Source organism: Pinus tabuliformis, chromosome 2_1, assembly GCF_031772625.1.
Source record: "Pinus tabuliformis cultivar Carrire ecotype Pingquan chromosome 2_1, CPIR1, whole genome shotgun sequence".
Taxonomy (NCBI): domain Eukaryota; kingdom Viridiplantae; phylum Streptophyta; class Pinopsida; order Pinales; family Pinaceae; genus Pinus; species Pinus tabuliformis.
This window is the reverse complement of record NC_142299.1, coordinates 547098873-547118537: the sequence shown is the minus strand read 5'-3', so window position 1 is coordinate 547118537 and position 19665 is coordinate 547098873. Positions and strand designations below refer to the sequence as shown.

Here is a 19665-nt window from a genome sequence, read left to right as displayed (position 1 = left end):
CCAGCATTTGACAGAGTTGAAATCACATAGGCCTGGTTCAAGTGTTCTTGGTAAAGGTGGAAATTCTCAAATGCAGAAGTCAAGGCCATTTCATCCAAGTACTTATATCAAAGGGCTTGTAAAGGTTGGAACAAGAGGTAGCATTGACTTGAGTTCACATGGAAATACGGGAGAAAAATCTCAATCGGAACATATGGAAGTCACAGTGTCAGCTACAGAAGGTTCAGTTCATCGGCCAACAAAAAATGGAACTGCAAGGTTGAAGTATACTATTCCACAACCATTTGCTCTTGCAACTGACAAAAGGGCTTCCAGAGGAGTACGGCCTATTGATGTAGCAGCTAATGACATGAACAAGCATATGGGTGCAAGAGGTACCCCATCTTCTTCAGTTCCTAAAAAGGACAAGATGTCAGTGAAACTGGATACACAAGTTGCTTGCAATCCTTTGCTCTCTGAAGATCTACATCTACATGACCAGAATGTGAATCCTTCCAAGCAAGTGAATACGAAGCTAGAGGAAGATGCTCATTCCACTTTTTCCTCAACTGCAAGTGCAAAATCAATCAGAGATTCTAAGGGCAAGTCTGGCAGTGCTCCTTCTGGAGTTGTTTTCAGCTTTATATGTAATGAGAGAGCTGAGAAGCGTAAAAAGTTTTTTTACAAAATTTGAGGCAAAATTGAAGAAAGGAAACATGCAGAGGCAAGAGAGAAAGGCAGTGGTAAGAAGACCCAGGATAGGCCATCACAGGAAAGGCCACAAGAACACAAAAGGAAAAGCAAGAAAAGGGGCCAAATTGTTGAGGCCAAAACTGTGGGAGGAATGAAGGCACAAACACCAAGGGAGAAATGGTTTCAAACATGGGCAGAGAGGACTAAAAATGTCAAAACAAGTAGGGACACACCCAAGGCAACCACAACACAGGTCAAGGAGAAGGCATCTTCAGTCAAGCAGGCAAAAACATTGAAGACTGTTTCTACAGGAAGCCAGAACTCAGCTACAAGACTTTCTACAGGAAGTTTGTAAAAAGGGTAGCAAAAGGAGAAATCGGCCGAGATTTTAGCTGAGGAGGCAACACCTATGTTGGCCACCCTAAGCACATCCATCCCCTCCATGAAAACTCATTCTTTTCAGGGTTCGAACACAATTTAGTCATGGTTCAACTCTCTACAGGAAGTTCTGTATTTTTACCAGAAACATCCTGTAGAAGCCTTTGGGTAGGCTAGAATCAATTATGGAGAGGGATTTGAAGCTTGAAGACAGTTGAGGAGACATGCAACCACTCTTTTCTTCCATCCTCCACTGGTTTCATCTCCTTTCGCCACCATTGCTGCCATCAGATTGAATATACTTGCACACTCATACCAAGGCTGAGAATTCACTAGGAAAAGGAATAGGCAGTGGGAAGAAGCAAAGAAGCATGGTTTCATGACAGAAAAGAGGACATCACTTCAGAGCTTGACATGACAAGGAGGCCACCAGGGCCATCAAAGATGAGGAGAGAGATTGGTTGCTCAGAGGATGAGCAACACTTTCAGTAGGGAGGTGATGATGAGCCAAAAAAATCGATAATCATTTGGGCTCATTCAACCTCCTAATTTGACTTAATCCACCATTTTCATTAGTTTATTGCATGCTTTTTATTATATTTATGCTAATAGAGTGAATTTGGTTAGTCATTATGCCAACAAGTCTAATGGGTGCTTTGTGTAGCCTTTTTGGTCAATTTGGAGACAAAATTGAAGGTCTTAATGAGCACTTGGCAGTCAAATTCGTGGGAGAACAAGGGAGAGGATTTGTAGGAAGGTGTCCCCTTCATTTATGGGCCCTTACCTCGAATTCTCCACCATCAGCTCAGAGTTCAAGGGCCACCAAATCAATCAGCACAAGGGCAGCCAAGCAAGTCATGTAGGACTGCTGTTAACTACAAGTCTTGGGCAGCCGAGTCCCTAAAGTTTAGGAGGACTGTTGGGGTCCTCAATTTGTATAAATAAGAAGGCTTAGGGCCTCATTTTGGTTAGCTAGTGGTTAGTCATTTTGTAGCTGGTAGTTAGTCATTTCATAGTCTTGTTGTAGTCATTTTGTAGTTCGATTTTTAGGCAATAGATTAGTTTTGCTGTCAGCTCATTTTTCAAGTTCTCCTTGTGGACAGTTTTGATGTAACTCTTCATTTCTTGATCAACAAAGATGAATCCAGCTTTGCAGCAGCTCTAAATCTCTCTTAGGAGGCTGTAGCTCTTGGGGTTGGGCCCATCTCAAGTGCCCAGTACCTCCTTTGTTTACCTTTATGTGTCTTTGCTGCATTCTTAGAATAAAATCTGCTATTTGTATTTAAATCTTGCTTTGTTATTTCGATTTCTTTTGATGGTTAAAGTAGCTTCTCATGGTTAGAATAGATTGGTAGGATAATAACAAGAAAAAGGCTACCAAACGCCATTGGATCTCACCTCCCCCTCAGTGGAATCATGAGCTGGGACCAATGTGACTTTGCTGCCAACAAAAACGCTGTTTTGCTTTGCCATGCAATTCTTAGTGTTGGAATCCTCTTTTGTAGATGCTAATATTAGTAGTATTTAAATGCTTCAGTTGATGATTTCTTAGTGGCATAAGTTAGTTCATGCATTTCATTTCGAATAAACTGTTGTTCATTTCCTTTTGTTGTTACTTAGGTCAGAATAGAGTAAAGTAACTAGGTCATAGGTTTTATAAGTGTTTGTGTGTTCAGTTTGAAATACCACTTGCAGAGTACCTATTACCCTTCCTTACCTGCACATACCCCATCCAACCTACCTGTTTCATCCTTCACTCAGAACCCTTACCTTACATTTACCTCATTCTCTTACTTTGCCATGATTCTCATCTTCTTGTGCAACATCATCTCATCCCTCCTTGAACAAATCTCACCATCTACACTGTCTCCTCAACTCCATTCCCCAAGTCCTGGACCTCTTCACACCCCTATTTCACCTCCATACTCATTCCACCATCTTTATCCCTCCATCCATGCTCCAAAATCCCATTTCGAAACATCCTGTAGAAGAATTACAGAACATCCTGTAGAAATCCTGAACATCTTGTAGAACCCCTGCAGACTTCTTGTAGAAGCTCATAAACATGGTTTCTTGGCAGCCAAACTTTGTGACACTCTCTGGAAGGGTGTTAGGGACCCCTTGGACCCTCTCTGAACCTTCCCAACATTTCCCAAGCATTTCTCCTCCTCGATCCACCTCTGCACAGTCAAAAATAGTTAAAAGCACATGCATGATAATTCCAACAACTTAATCAAAATATACAAAAAGATGTTTTCTTCAGGTAGAGGTAGTCTAGACACATGTATTTTACATTCATAGAAGTAATGGTTCTCTTTCAGTAGTTTGCATGCTCTCCTTTGCGTCAGTAGAACTAGCTGGTAGAATTAGGGTTTGCTAGGGTTTGCGTTTCTCTTTGGCTCTCAGTTTCTTTTTGCAATTAGATTAACTTCCTTCAAGTTAGCTTTCATCCATCAATTAAAAAGCTTCTTCTAAGAGCTCATAGAAGTTGGCTTAAGATCCTAGTGGACTTGTGCCAGCTGACCAAGTGACAGTTGCGGCAAGAGCTAGTACTTGTGCATACAGCACCGTCGCTTCCAAGTTTGTTACGAACTACCAGGTTGATAAAATTAAAGAAGGGAGTTCCAGGAGTTGTAGCATTATTGCTACAATACTGGAGCCCACCACCTAGCAAGCATTTGAAAGTATCAAAGTTGCCTTAACTCAAGCCCTAGTCCTCACAAGTCCTCAATTTGATAGGGACTTTATCATATTTTCATTTGCATCTGATAATACCATAGTTGTTGTCCTATTGCAAAAGGATGACCAAGGAAATGAAAAGCCAATTGCTTTTTTCAGCCGAGCCTTAAGAGATGCACCCTTGAAGTACCAAATCATGGAGAAGCAGGCCTATGCCCTTGTTAAAGCAATCAAAGACTTCAGAATTTACATTTTATATTCACACATGATTTCCTATGTCCCAAATGCTGTTGTAAAAGACATATTAACCCAAGAAGGATTAGAAGGCAAAAGAGGCAAGTGGATTGCTAACACTCTTGAGTATGACATAGAAATAAAACCATCCAAGCTAATAAAAGGACAAGGTTTAGCCAAACTGATGTCCAAAACAAACTTTCAAGCCTTAGACATCAACCAATTGGAAAATGAACAGGAGCTGGCGACTCCAGAGATCAGTGACACCTTTCTGCAATCCCCATGGTATGCTGATATTTGCTTTGTATTGTTAAACCTGTGTGCTCCCCCAGGATTGTCTAGGACTAAGAAGAGATTTTTAAGAACGAAGGCTGTGAAATTTTGTGTCTTAGATGGTGCTTTATTTTGGAAGAATCATGAAGGCATATTGCTTAATTGTTTGACCATGAATGAAAGTAATAATGTCATGAAACAATTCCATGCAGAGGACTGTGGAGGACATCTATATTGGAAGTCCACTGCTGATAAAATTTTAAGGGCTGGTTTCTATTGGCCCTCTTTGTTTGCAGATGTAAAGAAGTTTTCTATCTCATGTCACAAATGCCAAATCTTTGAGGGCAAAAGAAAGCTGCTCCCCTTGCCTCTGAAACCCATCTCAACCGAAAAGCCTTTTCAACAATGGGGTCTTGACTTCATTGGAGAAATCCATCCCTCTTCCTCGGGCCAACATAAGTGGATTCTAACTGCCACTGACTATTTCACCAAGTGGATTGAATCCATTCCATGCAGGCAGGCCAATGACACCACCATTATCCAATTCCTTGAGTGCAATATGCTTTCTAGATTTGGCTGCCCTGAGAAGATCATCACTGACAATGCCGCTGCTTTCAAATCCAAAAAGATGATCAATTTTTGCCATAAATTCCATATCACTTTAGGCCATTCCACAGCCTATTACCCTCAAGGTAATGTCTTAGCCGAGTCATCCAACAAGAGCCTGATCAGTATTATCAAGAAGATCTTAGAAGAAAACAAGAAGAACTGGCATAGAATGCTCACAAATGCCCTATGGGCAGACAGATTGTCAACCAAGGAATCCATTGGGATGAGCCCTTATGAGCTAGTATATGGCATGGAGGCCAGATTTCCTTCATCACTGGGCATTCCTATTACCAAGCTGCTGCAAGAGGTTCAAGCTGAGCCAAATGATATACAAAGGAGGATAAACCAAACAATTCATTTGCAGCAGACAAGAGAACAAGTCTATGACAGAGCTCGAATTATGCAAGAGAAGCTCAAAAGGATGTTTGATAAGAGGACTAAGGCTGAGAATTTCTGTGTTGGCAACAAAGTTCTAAGGTGGGACTAACGAAGAGAAGACAAGGGAAAACATGCAAAATTTGATTTCCTTTGGAGAGGGCCATTTTTCATTTCTGCTGTTCAGGGAAATAACACATATTTCCTCAAATCTGTAGAGGGCAGCACTGCTAAAGAAGGCCCTGTAAATGGCCGTATGCTGAAGCATTATCATGATCCCTTTTGTTGAACATAACACGACTTCGTATATATCTCTTTGAACATTGATATTTGTATATATCAGCACTTTTGTTTTTATTTTGTATAAAAAGTCCGATTGTTAGAGGAGCAGCAACAAAGTTTGTGAAGACACAGCCAATGCAAGTCCTCTATTTTTAATCTCTGTCTCTGCAGTAATCTCAGCAAAACAGCAAGAGCAGCATTGTCATATCACAGTGATTTATGTTAAAGAGAAGCTGTTTGCAGCTTGTAGTCTTCAAGTCAACAGTATCAAGAAGAAAGGAGGATTTGCAGTTTATTTTAGCACCCTTTCAAAGACAAGAAAAGGAGAGCTCCAGTTTTATTATCTTTTTTGTGTTTATTTCACAAGGCAGTGCTCAAGAAAAAGTGTATGCAATATCAAGCACGCAGAAGAAAGTAGGCGATGCTTTATTTTTCATAGTGTTTCAGATAAGGAGGAGTGCTGCATTCAGAAGTTAAAGTTCTAGTCATTCAGAAATTAGCACAGAAGAAATTTTCAATTAACAGCAACTACAGAGAATCAAGGCATTCTGACCTGCTGTTCTTGGCTTGTCACAAGGAAAAGCCATCCCCAAGTGGAGCCACTGTTAGCCTCCTGCTACAACAGGTTAATCATCTTTCATGATCGACATTTTTACATGCCAAATATGTCATACTTTGCTTGCTGCAATGCTCCATATTTGCTACAGATGGCCAGAGAAGTATCCATGAGAGTGTGCTAGTCTAAATGCCACTGCTGTGTATCATTTTTGATGAGTTGATCCATTTTTGATGAGTTTTTCAGCTAAGGGAGGTCCAAACAGCTTAATCTTGGTCTCCCTAGGTTTCAATTTCCTGTTGTAGAATATAGAGAATGAACATCTGTCCAAACAACTTAATCTTGGCAGATTTGTAGATAGGTAGAGAAACAAGGGTGCTCAACAGCCTAATCTGAGCCCCTGGATGCAATAAGTGTAGATTTAGATAGGAGGACAGCAAGAAGAAAAGAATGAAAAGCTGGGTATGCTAGTTCAAGTGCACCCAAACCAAAAAGAAGAGAAAATGCTAGGTGAATAGGCCGGGTAGGTAGCTTTGTGGTTGCAGAATCATGACTTGTGATCCATTTCAGATTTTCAAGTGTCATATCTATTCATATCACAAGTTTGAGGCAATTTTCCATTTGAAGGACTTCAAGAAATGCATGTCTAACTTCCCCTTCTCTCTCTTTCCCCAAATCACTCACTAACTTTCCCTAAAGAGGTCAAGATCTGCTTGATACCTCTTAATTTCATCATTCTCCATATCATCTGCCTCAGTGAAGATCTGCTTCACTAAAGGAATGTTCACACTTCTTCTATCAGTCATTTTCCCCCATTGATAGCCTAAGACATCATTCTTAGCGCTTTCTCTCATCATGATCATATTAACTACTAACTTTATTATGTAACTCCCTATCTATTCCCCCTTCCCCTACTAAAAATATGTATATAACTCCCCTATATATTTATCCCTCCCCCTGGGTGAAAATAACCATATACTTCCTTGGAAATTACTAAAGTTTATCTGAAACTCAGCAAGAATCCTCACTTGACCCCTCAAACCATCTTCCAAATGCAAAAGGGCTCATTCCTTTGCATAGTTTACCTTCATATGTATAAAAATCATCTCTTTGGCCTTGGTTTACCTTTAGAAGGCATGAAACCCTCTTTGGTCACTAAACCCCTCTCAAAACCATATCACTTTCCTCCTAAAATGCCTTTAGACTAATTCCAAGGCATGAAAATTCCCAAAAAACCATGCAAAAATCATTAAAAACCTTCAAAAAATGAGAAAATCCTTCCTTTTGGGCCATCAGACCCCTTCTGATGGCTCACAAACCATTCATAAGCATAAAGGCCACCCCTCCGAATTCATTTTTCTTTGCATTGTAATAAAATGCATGCTCCGAAGAGACAAAGATCTGTTTGATCCCCCTCCGATGCGATATCGCTATCGGGAGGGGGCAGTGGCATATATAAGTGAAAATGGCTAAGTCTGAAGGCATGGGGCATAGTGCCGATGGGCCGGACCCGAAAGCATATAAAGTGGACCGGTAAAAGTATATCGGGTCCACGCAGTTCGGCGATTCCATATGTGCCGCCCTCTGGTCCCTCCGACTGCTGATTCGCCAACAGATCCAGGACCGTTGGATTGGGCCCCACATCTGACTGCCCAGATCTTGTCGCGTGGCCCCCCACTTCGCATCGCCCCATATACTGCTCCGATTTGGCGGAGCCGATGAGTTATCGAATGCAGTGTTAAAGGGTTTTCGGGTCCGTGGACCCATTCCACTGTTAAAACCACCGATTTGGGTTCCGCCGATGGGTCAGACCCGAAATAAAATAAAGAGGGCCTGTGTAACTTATCGGGTTTGATGGGTTTCAGCGTTTATTTGTGGCAACCCCATGACCCCGCCGATAGCGAATTGCCGAATTAATCTCAACCACCCATTATGGCCCACAGATCAACGACCCATATTTAATCGCATCACTCCTATATGGCTCCGACCAGCGGAGCCGAAAAGTAATAAAGCGCGGCATAAAGGCAAATCGGGTCTGAAAGGGTCCGCACTGTGTGCTCCTATATCCTGGAGCCGAAAAATAAAGGAGGGGCATATAAGCATTTCGGGTCTGCCAGGTTCATCGCTATTCGGAGGTTTTTTGTGTTGGGACCAATCGTCCGCCCCGATGTAAGTTAGCGCCAACCATTAGATCTTCTTTCGCGCGATCCAATGGCTAGGATTTAATCTCCGCTACAGTGCCGCTCCCGCCTATGTTTTTCACGAATTTTACATAGAAATTGGTCTTTTTTCTGTGTAAAAGAAAAGGCGGTATTTGTTCATATTTTCACATATATGCCCGCGCTTGACTCCCGATAGTGCAATTCATGCATCCCTAAGCTTTCTGAGATCGCTCCAAGGCCCAGTTTTGCTTCAGATAGCCAGTCTCGGCCTCGGCACAGTTGGCAACACTTTTTCCTCCTGTTTGCACCATTTTTCAAACAGTTTAAGGCTAGTTTTGATTGGCCAAGCGCCGATTGCACCCAAAAGCCACGGAGGACATTAGCAGCAGTTATTTTTGCACTAAAAGGCAGAAAGGGGGCGATGGTATAGTCTAAAGAGTATCAGAGGTGACAAAAGGCCTAGATTCAGTGCCAAAGTGTATCAGGATGCGGCAAAGAGTACCAGTCCAGTGTTTCAAAGCAGATGAAAGCAAAGCAAGCCTATCAAAGTCAACAAAGCATCATTCGACCACTAAGGCTCACCAACACTTCTTTTGTTGCTTTAAAAGCCACCTAAAGGCATAAATGAAGGCTTTCAAGGCAGAGTTATTGCAGAGACATTGTTCCCAGTCATATTTTTGGAGCAGCGCTGCTTCCTTAAATGCACAGTTATCACACAGAGGAGAGCGCATGGCTCAAGGAACTCTTTTGATCCGTTTTTGAGGCAGCTGCCCCAGCGCAGCACTTAGATAAATGTTTTAAGCATTTACTTCAAGATAAAATAGATTAAAGCACTCATTTTCCTCAGATCTGCCTAAGATTTGCTGTAATAGATATTTTGAGATGCCAGTTACCCCAGCACAGCTGTTAGATAGATATTTCTGCCATTTACTTCTATACAAATTAGGTTAAAGGCATTTTTTTGAGGAGATCTATCCCAGATCTTATGTTTGTAAATATTTTCTATTGAAACCACCCTCTGCACTGTTTTAAGGGTTGGTTGGTTGATAACTTCCTCTAGACTTGCATTGTATTTTTCTGAGAGTCTTATAATCAAAGATCGCTGGAATATTTGGGAGATGAACTGACTGTTGTGTTTTAATGACTGAAGAGTGACTATGGAATCCTAACGCTTCTACATAGCCCAATAAGTGTTTCCTATCTCTGTTTACAGTTTATATGTTTTATGCCATCATTGTTTCACTATCTAAATAGCAGAAAGAAAGAATAGTTCAGAGCTCACTTAGTTGTATTCTGTTCTCAATTTCTGTGATTTATCTATGTTTTCCTCTGAATTAGTCCTAAATATGAATACTGATTTGCTCATATTTACACTAGTTCCTTTATATATGAATGTTGTTTAGGAATCCTTGATTGCTCCTATATAAATGTTCATTCACCTTCCCTTTGTTAGTATAATGAGAGCTACTTAGTTGCCTTTCATTCACTGACCTTCGTTCCATCTTTATTCTAGCTAGATATTGTTTTATGTGTAGCTATCCTGCTCTGTATTCCTCTTGTGACCAAGAAAACGCAACAACAAGCCTAATCTACGACTCCATGCCCAATGGTTTGAACTTCTCACACTATGCATCCCAACTCTGTTTGAAAGAATCCTCCATCCCACCAAAATCAAAACAAAACCCAAGAAAATCATAACTAGCCTAAAATCAACCCAAAACAAAGCTAAATTATAAAGAGAGAGCCCTCTCTGATTGCAGGTAGGCTAGGACCTGCAGTCCAAAGATTGGTTTGTGGTTACCTCGGCCGTATCCTTTAAGGAGCTTTAAGGACAACCTGAGTGATAACACCCCACATGCTTGCAAGCCTTGATAAATTAGGATTGTGTATACTTAATGGAGTAGTCTACCTAGGCGGAGGAATTGCTCGGTTTCCGTCGTCGCCCAGAAAAACGTCCGGCTCCGGCAATCCCTCTACCCTCTGCCACCCTCCCCTAGCTCCACCACCCTCCTTCCACCGCTTTGCATTAATTTCCTGACAGAATTGCCGCTGCGAAGAGTTAATGAAATTTCCAATTCGAAATGGAGGAATTTGGAAACCACGGGCTGCTCCCCCAACCAACTCGAGGTGGCCCCTGCAGCTCACTAACCTTCCTCCTCGACTGGCGCCTGCAACTCAACACAAAACTCCGGCCCAGGCAATTCCTCCGCTCTACACCTCACCAACACAAAAATCCAACCTATGAAATTCCTTTTCTCTGCACCTCACCAACACAAAACTCTGTCGCAGGAAATTCCTCCGCTCTGCACCTCACCACCCAGGGGACGTGACCTTTAGGTTCAGGTTCATTCATCTGTATTGCAGTTTTAATTGAGATTACAGACATGCTTTAACTACATTTTGATTGACCTCACTTGCATGCATTTTGATTGAAGCTATTTGCTAGAAACCCAATCTAAAATATGTGCCATCATTGTTTCTACAAAATGGGGAGGATCGCACAAGCAAGGTGTTGGACTCTCACAATTCCTTCCTACATTCAGACACTCCAGATGGAAACATCAAAAAAAATGTGTTGTCCTCTCACAATTCCTTCCTACATTCAGACAATCAAGATGGAAACAAAAACCATAGGAGCTTTAAAGGGATGTCGAAGATTCATAAATATAAAGTCCTCTGTCAACCAACCTTGCATTGTGACTTCAACAGTGGACAAGGGGAGAAGGAAGGATCAAATACAATGGATGTTTTATCATGTGTAGCATTGATTTTTTTTAAATCTTTTCAATGTTCACCGTTGGGAAATTGAAGGTAAGAAGCAATGTAGTTGTGAATGTAATTGTTGTAGGTTTTTAAACATTCCTGCAACTACCCGTTGAATAAGTTGAGAAACAGCAATATGTGTACATGGCCTAATGTTCTTTCCTCCTAGCTTCCAAATTGTGGCAGGGAGACCACAAACAAACTAGAGAATTGTGGAGATACCAATGTAAATTAGTTAAAGCTTCCAATAAAAACGCGCATGAATGATTGATTTTTTATTGACAAATTGGGCAGAGGATTTTGTTTTCATTGTCTTACCTTATAATACAAAAGATTTCAGACAAATTTTTATGCATGCTCAGACGAACCTTTGATAATTGTGTGGTGTTTAGGGTTTGGATTTCCAGTTTCTAATTCATTCGTATATACTGCTTGGATGGAAGATCTTTTAAATTATCATGTTGTTTCACTAATAAAATGTAAAGGTCCATAGGATTTGAATCCGGATGCACTGTGTTATGGTCATCTGTCTCTGATGGCCATGTTTGCATTCGGATTCCATTTCAAGAGCTCGCAGATTTTGCAAAAAAGAGCATCCAAATTACTCTGAGAGCCATAAATTTCTAAGGGTTTCAGCTATGCAATCTCATTTCCCTTCATGGTTTTCATTTGCCTCGAAGGTTTTCTTCTGGAACAATAAGCCACCGCCTTGCACGTTTCCTCTTGCACAATCCTAATTCCATGTATTTTGGTTTCGGGGATGACACAAAGCTTTTTACTCCTCTTAAGTTTCATACAAAGTTTTTTATGACATTCAGACTAAATCCTTCCATAGAGCATTTTGTTCAAACACATGTTCATAATCAAAGGAACCTCTTCTGCCCTGAAATGAGCATGTCTGTCACACAAGTTCAGTGAAAATCTCACAAATGCCATCCGCTTCACATTTCTTATGACAAGCATGCTCGTTACCACAGAGATGTTCTTCACTTGTCAATTCATGGAAGTGATCTTTGTGACCACAGTTTCTAAGACACCCCTCCATGATGCAATTTTTAGGACAATATCTCTCATGACAAGCATGTTTTTGATGATCCCCGCGCTCGATTTCTATCACACAAGGATTTTTGCAGCTTGGAAGAGAACAATTCATCTTACACATGTGTTGAGGTGAATTACACTTATGAAAACCTTCATGGCCAACCTTCAAGCAACAAAATTTGCTACAATTAGATGATTTATCAAATAAAGAACAGAGCTTCATACATGTATGATTTTTCTTTTTGCAATCATGACTCCCATCATGACCTGCCAAATTTCGGCATTCCTCCACTTCATTTCCTTGGTGTGATTCAAGAGAGAAATATGTGCACTTTTCATTGCAACAATGGTTACCCATACAAGAGTGATGAGAGGAATGGCCCTTCTCTAGAACACATCGCCAAAAACATACAAAACATTTACAAACACATACAGAGAGTCCCTGTTTTAGTTGTGCAAGTGATAAATTGCCTCCAGTTGAAACATTTGTACATCAGCATTCCCAGAAAATTCTACAGTGTTGCAGTGAAGCCACTTTTCAACATGATCGCGTCGTCTATCAGACATTGCCACTAAGAAATCGAGAGATTTAGAGTGCCAAAAATCACCACTTTTGCCTCTCCCTTCCAAGACACATTCTAGTTTCGATCTGAGATGATAAAAAATTTGCCATTTGACGTAGATTCATCCAGAGCTGCAAGCTCCAAGCCAGTGTCCTACAAATCTATAAGGAGATCCCCAATTACTATTGGAGCGTCACTTACCTCTTCCTCTGAGTCAAAATTCATAAGCATTTTGTTAGCACCTGGCATAGAGAGGCATCCTGCCTTAACAGTAGAAATCAAGTTCCTGCGAAGGATATCCACCTTCATAGCAACCCTTTTCAAATCTACAGGTGTCCAATCCTTTGCTGCTATCTGGGAAATAACAAGCTTCAAATCCCTTAAGAAGGCACGACCACTCTCATAACTATGTCCCAACTCTTCTTCTATAGTCAAAGCAATATCAGATAGGCTTTCTTGATGATATTCTTGTCGAGTGAAAGGAGGCATTGCAGCAAGTTCAACCATTCCTCCATACATCTTCGTCAGAAAGTTTTCACGAGATCGTTTACAAATTTGTAGAAGTTTTACCCGAAATTCATCTTTTAAATCCTCCACATCAGAGACATCAACATCCTTGATCGCTATGTAGAATAATCCCTGGAACAACTTTTCATCATTCTTCACCAAGTTGACCCCACTTTGGAAACGCTGAAAGATAGCTTCTGTCTCTTTGTCAAGATGAAAATCCTGATTAAGAAAACATGTCTCACAAGTGTTAATAAATCTTTGAGCAGCTACATTAATATAAAAGTTAAGGCGAGCAGATTGAAATATGAGGAAATCAAAACAACAAAACCAAACTAATAAAACAGTTAAAGCACACCTTTTTGTTGAATATTGTCAAATTACTGAACGCGGCATTTAGGACTGACAGTAACATATCTTCTTGCTCTGTTCTCTCAAAGCTCCCTAATCCCTCAAAGTCCATCAATACATAAAGGCACTTTGGTTCCATCCGAACTGTGATCCAGACTCCATCAGTGCATCTCCCTCCTGCTACATCAAGGAGGGAACCAGATAGATGGTTTAGTAAGTATGACTTACCACTACTTTGTTTGCCCATCGATGAGATTACCTTGATTTTACCATCCCACTGACTCAAGACAGCATCATACAAACCAAAGCGCAACAAAGTTGCTAGGGATATGCTATCTGCATATGTGAGGTGTGGAGGTATTTGGAGCCCATGAGGTGACTGTATCATGAGGACACCATTACTCCCCCCTAGTTCAATCAAGAAATAATCAATGCCCCAAGTGTTGATTGGCAGATACTCCTCTCTCAACTTAATTCCCAGCTTTTCGACTCAATTAAAAGCTTCTTTAGAATTCATAACTTTCACTTGCTCTCAAACAGTTTAGACCTAATAGCAGAAGTCTTCAATCTTTCTACTTTTTCTGTGTCCTAGTTTTCTTTATGCATTACTAATTGAAAAGGAAGACATTAAAATTAAAAAGGAAGGCACCTAGCCTCATTCCTTTTGACATGTCATTAGAATGGGGTAGACCACAAAAAGAGTGGAGCTCGGTGGATGGCTCAATATTGTCAACAACACCAGTGAACCAAGGCCCTACTAGAGTTTCTTTGACTTAAATGCCAAAATCTAGTCTACCAAAGTCACCTAGGAACTGCACCAGGCCTCATCTTATAAGAAGTAAATGCATACAATCCACTTCGAGGGTATAAACTCCTTTTACAATAAATACAATACAAGACAAGATATGATGGCCCTGAGACTAGGTACCCTTGGTATATATATTGGAGACAAAGGGTAGAGTAATAGCACTCCACCAATCTAGGGTAGACTCTGCAACTATCTTTGGGTGATAAATGATAAATGTTTATGAAGGACATGAGGATCTTTGTATATGTCAGAATTACTGAGGTTCAAGAATTTTTCTTTTATGTAATAGCTGAACATAACTCATTTATGGTGTCACCTGTACTGCTTACATTTCTACATTATGCAACCTGTACAATCATCTACTCTACTGTTCAGAAATGGAATTTCTATTACATTAAAGGATGAGATCTCTTACCCACTTCCCAGGCATGATCTGGGAAGTCAAGTTCATGTTACAATTTGCAGTGCCAATTCATATGAAATCATGAGGTTTTTGCATGTTATGTTTGGTAATATATTTTCCCCAAACAAAATCTGGCAACAGCTCTCATTAAATTGCTATCACTATATGCATAAACTTGCTCAAGGAAAATCATAGAAGAAAATCTGACAAGAGCTTTCATTAAATTTCTAATACCATATACGTAAACTTGCTTCAAGGACAATCAGAGAAGGAATTCATAGAATTCTATATCAATAATGTTTACAACATTGAGCCAGACAATAGATCTGGGCATCTGCAAACTGTCCATTAACCTCCATCCAGGAATCTAGATTCCCTAAATGATTTCAAACAAAATGAAGATCAATTTGACTAAAACATTCTAAAAAAAGATTGCTTTGCATGTATTACTTAATACATCACTATTATTCTGCTCTATGTACAACATCTAGGGCTCAAGCCTAAGAAGCCCAGTTGGGGACCCTTACTGGTTTCTTCATAAAATTGAAAAAAATTATCCAACATATTGAAACTTTCCTAATAAACAAAAAAAATTATATTAGCCTAAGGCAGCCTTAAGGATCTCAATCAACAAAAGGTCATATGAAGCAAATAATATTCAAGGAGCCCAGAAACAAAGGAGCTTTTTCTCTGAATCCTTAGCAGCAAGAATTCTTTGTCTTGGGTGGTTCCACTCCATCCCCATCTCCATATACATCCATAATATTAACTCTGTTGAGAGACAATTGAGACTTATAGGAATCTGAATTAAGCATTTTCTTTCTCACATTATTGTAAATCTCCTTGACCACAATTTGGAATGCAGGCAATACATTTGTAGTATCCAGAGCCGAGGTCTCAATGAACAACAACCCCTCTGATTCAGCAAGCTTCTTCCCATATTCCAGAGGAAATTCCCTTATATGAGTTAAATCAGACTTATTCCCCACAAGAATTTTCACCATATTTCCATCAGCATGCATTGCAACATCAAAATTTCACATGAGTTTGAAAATAGCTTGCAACATGTTATATATCTAACCCAAAAATATATGATAATGGAAATAAACCCAGAAACAATAAGAGAGAAATAGATAGAAATGCTTCACTTTATTGATATCAAAACCCTTATGGTAGGGCAACACCATACATTTACTCCTTAAAGAAGGAGAACACTCCACAAGCCATATGCCTGTTCATACAATATTCCTTGACACAATTCCTTGACTTCTCTCCATGTGGAGTCTCTAGCCTCTATATAGGCCTCATACATACAATACCATGGGTCATTACCATGGTTCCCTCATACCATCGAACTAATACCATGGGCCCATTACATTATTACTAACTACTTGTGGTCCCTTACATGATATGGGTTAACCACCTTATTTATTACTATGGCCCATCCCATTATTACATTACTACCTTGGGTACCTCCCTTTGTACCCCATATTACCCCCCTAGGTATATAACATTCCACCCTCCTTAGCATGTTTCGTCCCCAAAACATGGGAAGAACACAAATAATAAGATCTACTCAAAAGAGTAGTCCACTGGTACCATGCACATGCATCTAGCAATCCAAGAGAAAGGTGAAGCCTCGATCTCGTTGGTGCCTCGCTCGCTTGAGATGGAAGCTGACCATGGTAGCTCTTCTGTGTTGATGTGTAGTAGGTGGATCTTCGCTCCTCTCTATCTGTCCTGCGGGGGTTGTTGTCCTTGTGGCTAATTGGTTGCCATTTTATTGGTTGTTGTCTTGCGGGGTGATGTGGGTGATGATATGTTGAAGTTTTAACCCACTGTGTCTTTTTCTTTAATTCACCCTTTACTGGAGCCTGACTATTATGTTGTGGTGCCTGCTGTGGTGTCTTATCTTCCAATATTACTTTCACCACTGAGCCCTCATCTGATGTATCAGCACCTGTAACCTTTTCTGCTTCAGCCTCTATTTGTGTTTGATTGTCGACCATCAACTGCTCATCATCTGATATGTCAGTCCCTGGAACATCTTCTGCGTCAACTTCCGTGGACTCTACCTGTTTATTGATGGAAATATCATGTAATGTAATTTTCTTCTTTTTATACTAGAGCTTTAGGAATTTCTTCTGCACGTTAATATTTATAGTACCCACTGATTCCATCCACGGGTATCCCAAAACAACATCCATATTATCCGTCCTTGAAGTATAAAAATCACCATGCAGCACATACTTATCCATAGAAATATTCAAATCCTTATACAATTGAACATCCTCATCATCCACCTGTGTGTGTTCAATGTGTTTTGCGGGAACTTGCAATTTTTTGCCAAATTAACATTGATGAAATTATGCTTGCAACTAGGATTTATAGAAACAATGATCTTCTCTTTCTGAATCAATCCATGAACCTGCAGTAAGGAGATACCAGCAGAAGGTTCCTCGGTTTCCTTCTTTTCTGTAAAAATAAAATCTTTACTAGGTTGTGTGTCTGTCTGTGTGAGCTTATCCACAATATTAGTTTTACGGTCAAAGTGGTCCATAAGAGCTTTTGTGAATATGTCCCAAGTCAAGGGCCTTCGATAGCAACGTTGATGTCTTTGCCACCATTGCCATCTTTCATTGTCCAAGTACAATTTTCCCATACTGCGCTGAGTCTCATCATCCATGATGTAATTCAATATAAAACATTTCTCCATTTGTGCTAGCCATTTGGCTGGATGAGAGCCATCAAATTTATACAAGTCCCTCAAACTCTCAGCTAGGCCCGCCATCACAAAAAAAATTAGCGAAAATTTGAAATTATCACAGTCTAGTAAATATTGCTCAGATCCCTATTACGACCTGTTTTCAGAAATGGAACAATCATTCTGCATCTACCCATGTGATAGAAATCTTGATCCAGGCACTGGAATTTCATATCTACGCTGCAACTCTCCCGCCGTCACCAAAATTTCTGCAAAAAAGAGCAGATTTTAAATTAGCGATATCTCCCTCATCCAGACTCTGATTCGACTGATTTTTTTTTTGAAATCGTGTATTTTTCACAAAGAATCCAGATCTACAATTAGATTTTGCAGATCTTGCACCAGGACATCTAGATTTGCACCGCAAACTCGCTGCCTTGAAAATTTATCTGTAACCCCACTGATTCTTAAATCAGCGATAGCTCCTTCATCTGGACTCCGATTCGACCAATATTTTTTTGAAATCAGGTATATTTTCACATAGAATCCATATCTGCAATTAGATTTTGCTCATCTTACACCAAAATGTACAGATATGATCTGCAAACTCGCTGCCCCCGAAATCTTGCAAAAAATAAAAATAAAATAAAAATTTCTCCACTATTTGCCCAAGAAAGTGCTCTGATACCAGTTGTTATAGATATAATACCACTTGTTATAGCTCTGATACCACTTTTTATATATCTAACCCAGAAATATATGATAATGGAAATAAACCCAGAAACAATAAGAGAGAAATAGATAGAAATGATTCACTTTATTGATATCAAAACCCTTATGGTAGGGCAACACCATACATTTACTCCTTAAGGAAGGAGAACACTCCACAAGCCATATGCCTATTCATACAATATTCCTTGACATAATTCCTTGAATTCTCTCCATGCGGAGTCTCTAGCCTCTATATAGGCCTCATACATACAATACCATGGGTCATTACCATGTTTCCCTCATACCATCGAACTAATACCATGGGCCCATTACATTATTACTAAATACTTGTGGTCCCTTACATGATATGGGTTAACCACCTTATTTATTACTATGGCCCATCCCATTATTACATTATTACCTTGGGTACCTACCTTTGTACCCCATATTACCCCCCTAGGTATATAACATCATTCTTCAATGGCAGCAGTGTATGTTTATTTCCATCCTTCTCCAGAGTATAAGTATTTTTCCTCCCATCATGAATAGATTTCCGATCAAAATGCCAAGGTATTCCCAGCAATACATGGCATACATCCATTGGCATTACATCACACAATATCACATCTTTATAAGTACCAATCTGTATATATACCTTGCATTGTTTTGTCACAATAATCTAATGTCCTTTCTGCAACCATGACACTTTCTAAGGAGTAGGGTGTATTGTCTTCACTAATATTAGCTTGTCCACCATCTCTTATCACTGTTAATTATCAATTTACAATATTTACCTTTGGATTTGCATGTAGTTATTAATAAACTCTTGCTCTGAGATGGTTCTCCAGTCTCTTTCTTTGCCTTATGCAATGACCTTTTCAACAACAGGGATTCTCCTACTTCAGGGGATTCTTCATTTTCTATAATTTGAGATGTTTCTTTCTTTGCCTCAGCCACATTCACATTCTTATGACTTGTTTTTCTATTATGAGGACATTCCCATGATCCATGTCCCCATTCTCCACATTTGTAACACCCAATATCTCTTCCTCGACCTCTTCCTTTGGGTGCAAATCTTCCTCTATTAAAATCTACCCTCTATGGTGGTCTGCTACTTGAACTTTCAGTTTCATTCTGATGTTGCTGAAACCTTGGTCTGGTAGTTCCTCTACCTCTTTCTGAACTTTTCCCTCTGTTCCTCTAATTTTGTTTTCTCAGCATCTTCTCTTCTGCCTTCAAACCTGCTTGATAGGCATCTTCAATGGTCTTCAGACTCAACAAGTTGATCTCATCCTGTATGTCATATCTTAAGCCATTGATATATCTGGCTACCTTCTCCATGTCATCCTCTGCATGTCTTGCTCTAATACTCAATCTATAAAACTTTTCTGTATATTCTTTAACATACATTCCTTTTTGCCTTAAATTCTGTAACTATTTGAAAAGATTTAAATGATAATCTTTTGGCATAAATTTAGCTTTCATTTTACTCACCGTTTTGTCCCATTGTTTGATCTTGGACTTTTCTTTTCTTATTCTGGATGTTTGTAGTTCATCCCACCAAATAGCTGCATGACCTTTCAATCTGGTAATT

The 19665-nt window shown here is 39.9% G+C and overlaps 1 protein-coding gene and 1 pseudogene across 1 annotated transcript; both read right to left on the bottom strand.

The window, feature by feature from the left end:
- Window positions 1-10125: 10125 nt before the first annotated feature.
- Window positions 10126-13738, bottom strand: LOC149201508 (uncharacterized). Its single transcript, XM_089401295.1, has 4 exons — window positions 13453-13738; window positions 12789-13316; window positions 10489-10573; window positions 10126-10388 (listed from the first exon to the last, which is right to left on the bottom strand). Exons 1-4 carry the CDS (start codon window positions 13690-13692, stop codon window positions 10126-10128), a joined length of 1116 nt encoding a protein of 371 aa, XP_089257421.1. The 5' UTR covers window positions 13693-13738.
- A 1616-nt stretch (window positions 13739-15354) lies between these two features.
- LOC149201507 (ras-related protein RABA5b pseudogene) lies at window positions 15355-15678 on the bottom strand (annotated as a pseudogene).
- Window positions 15679-19665: the final 3987 nt, after the last annotated feature.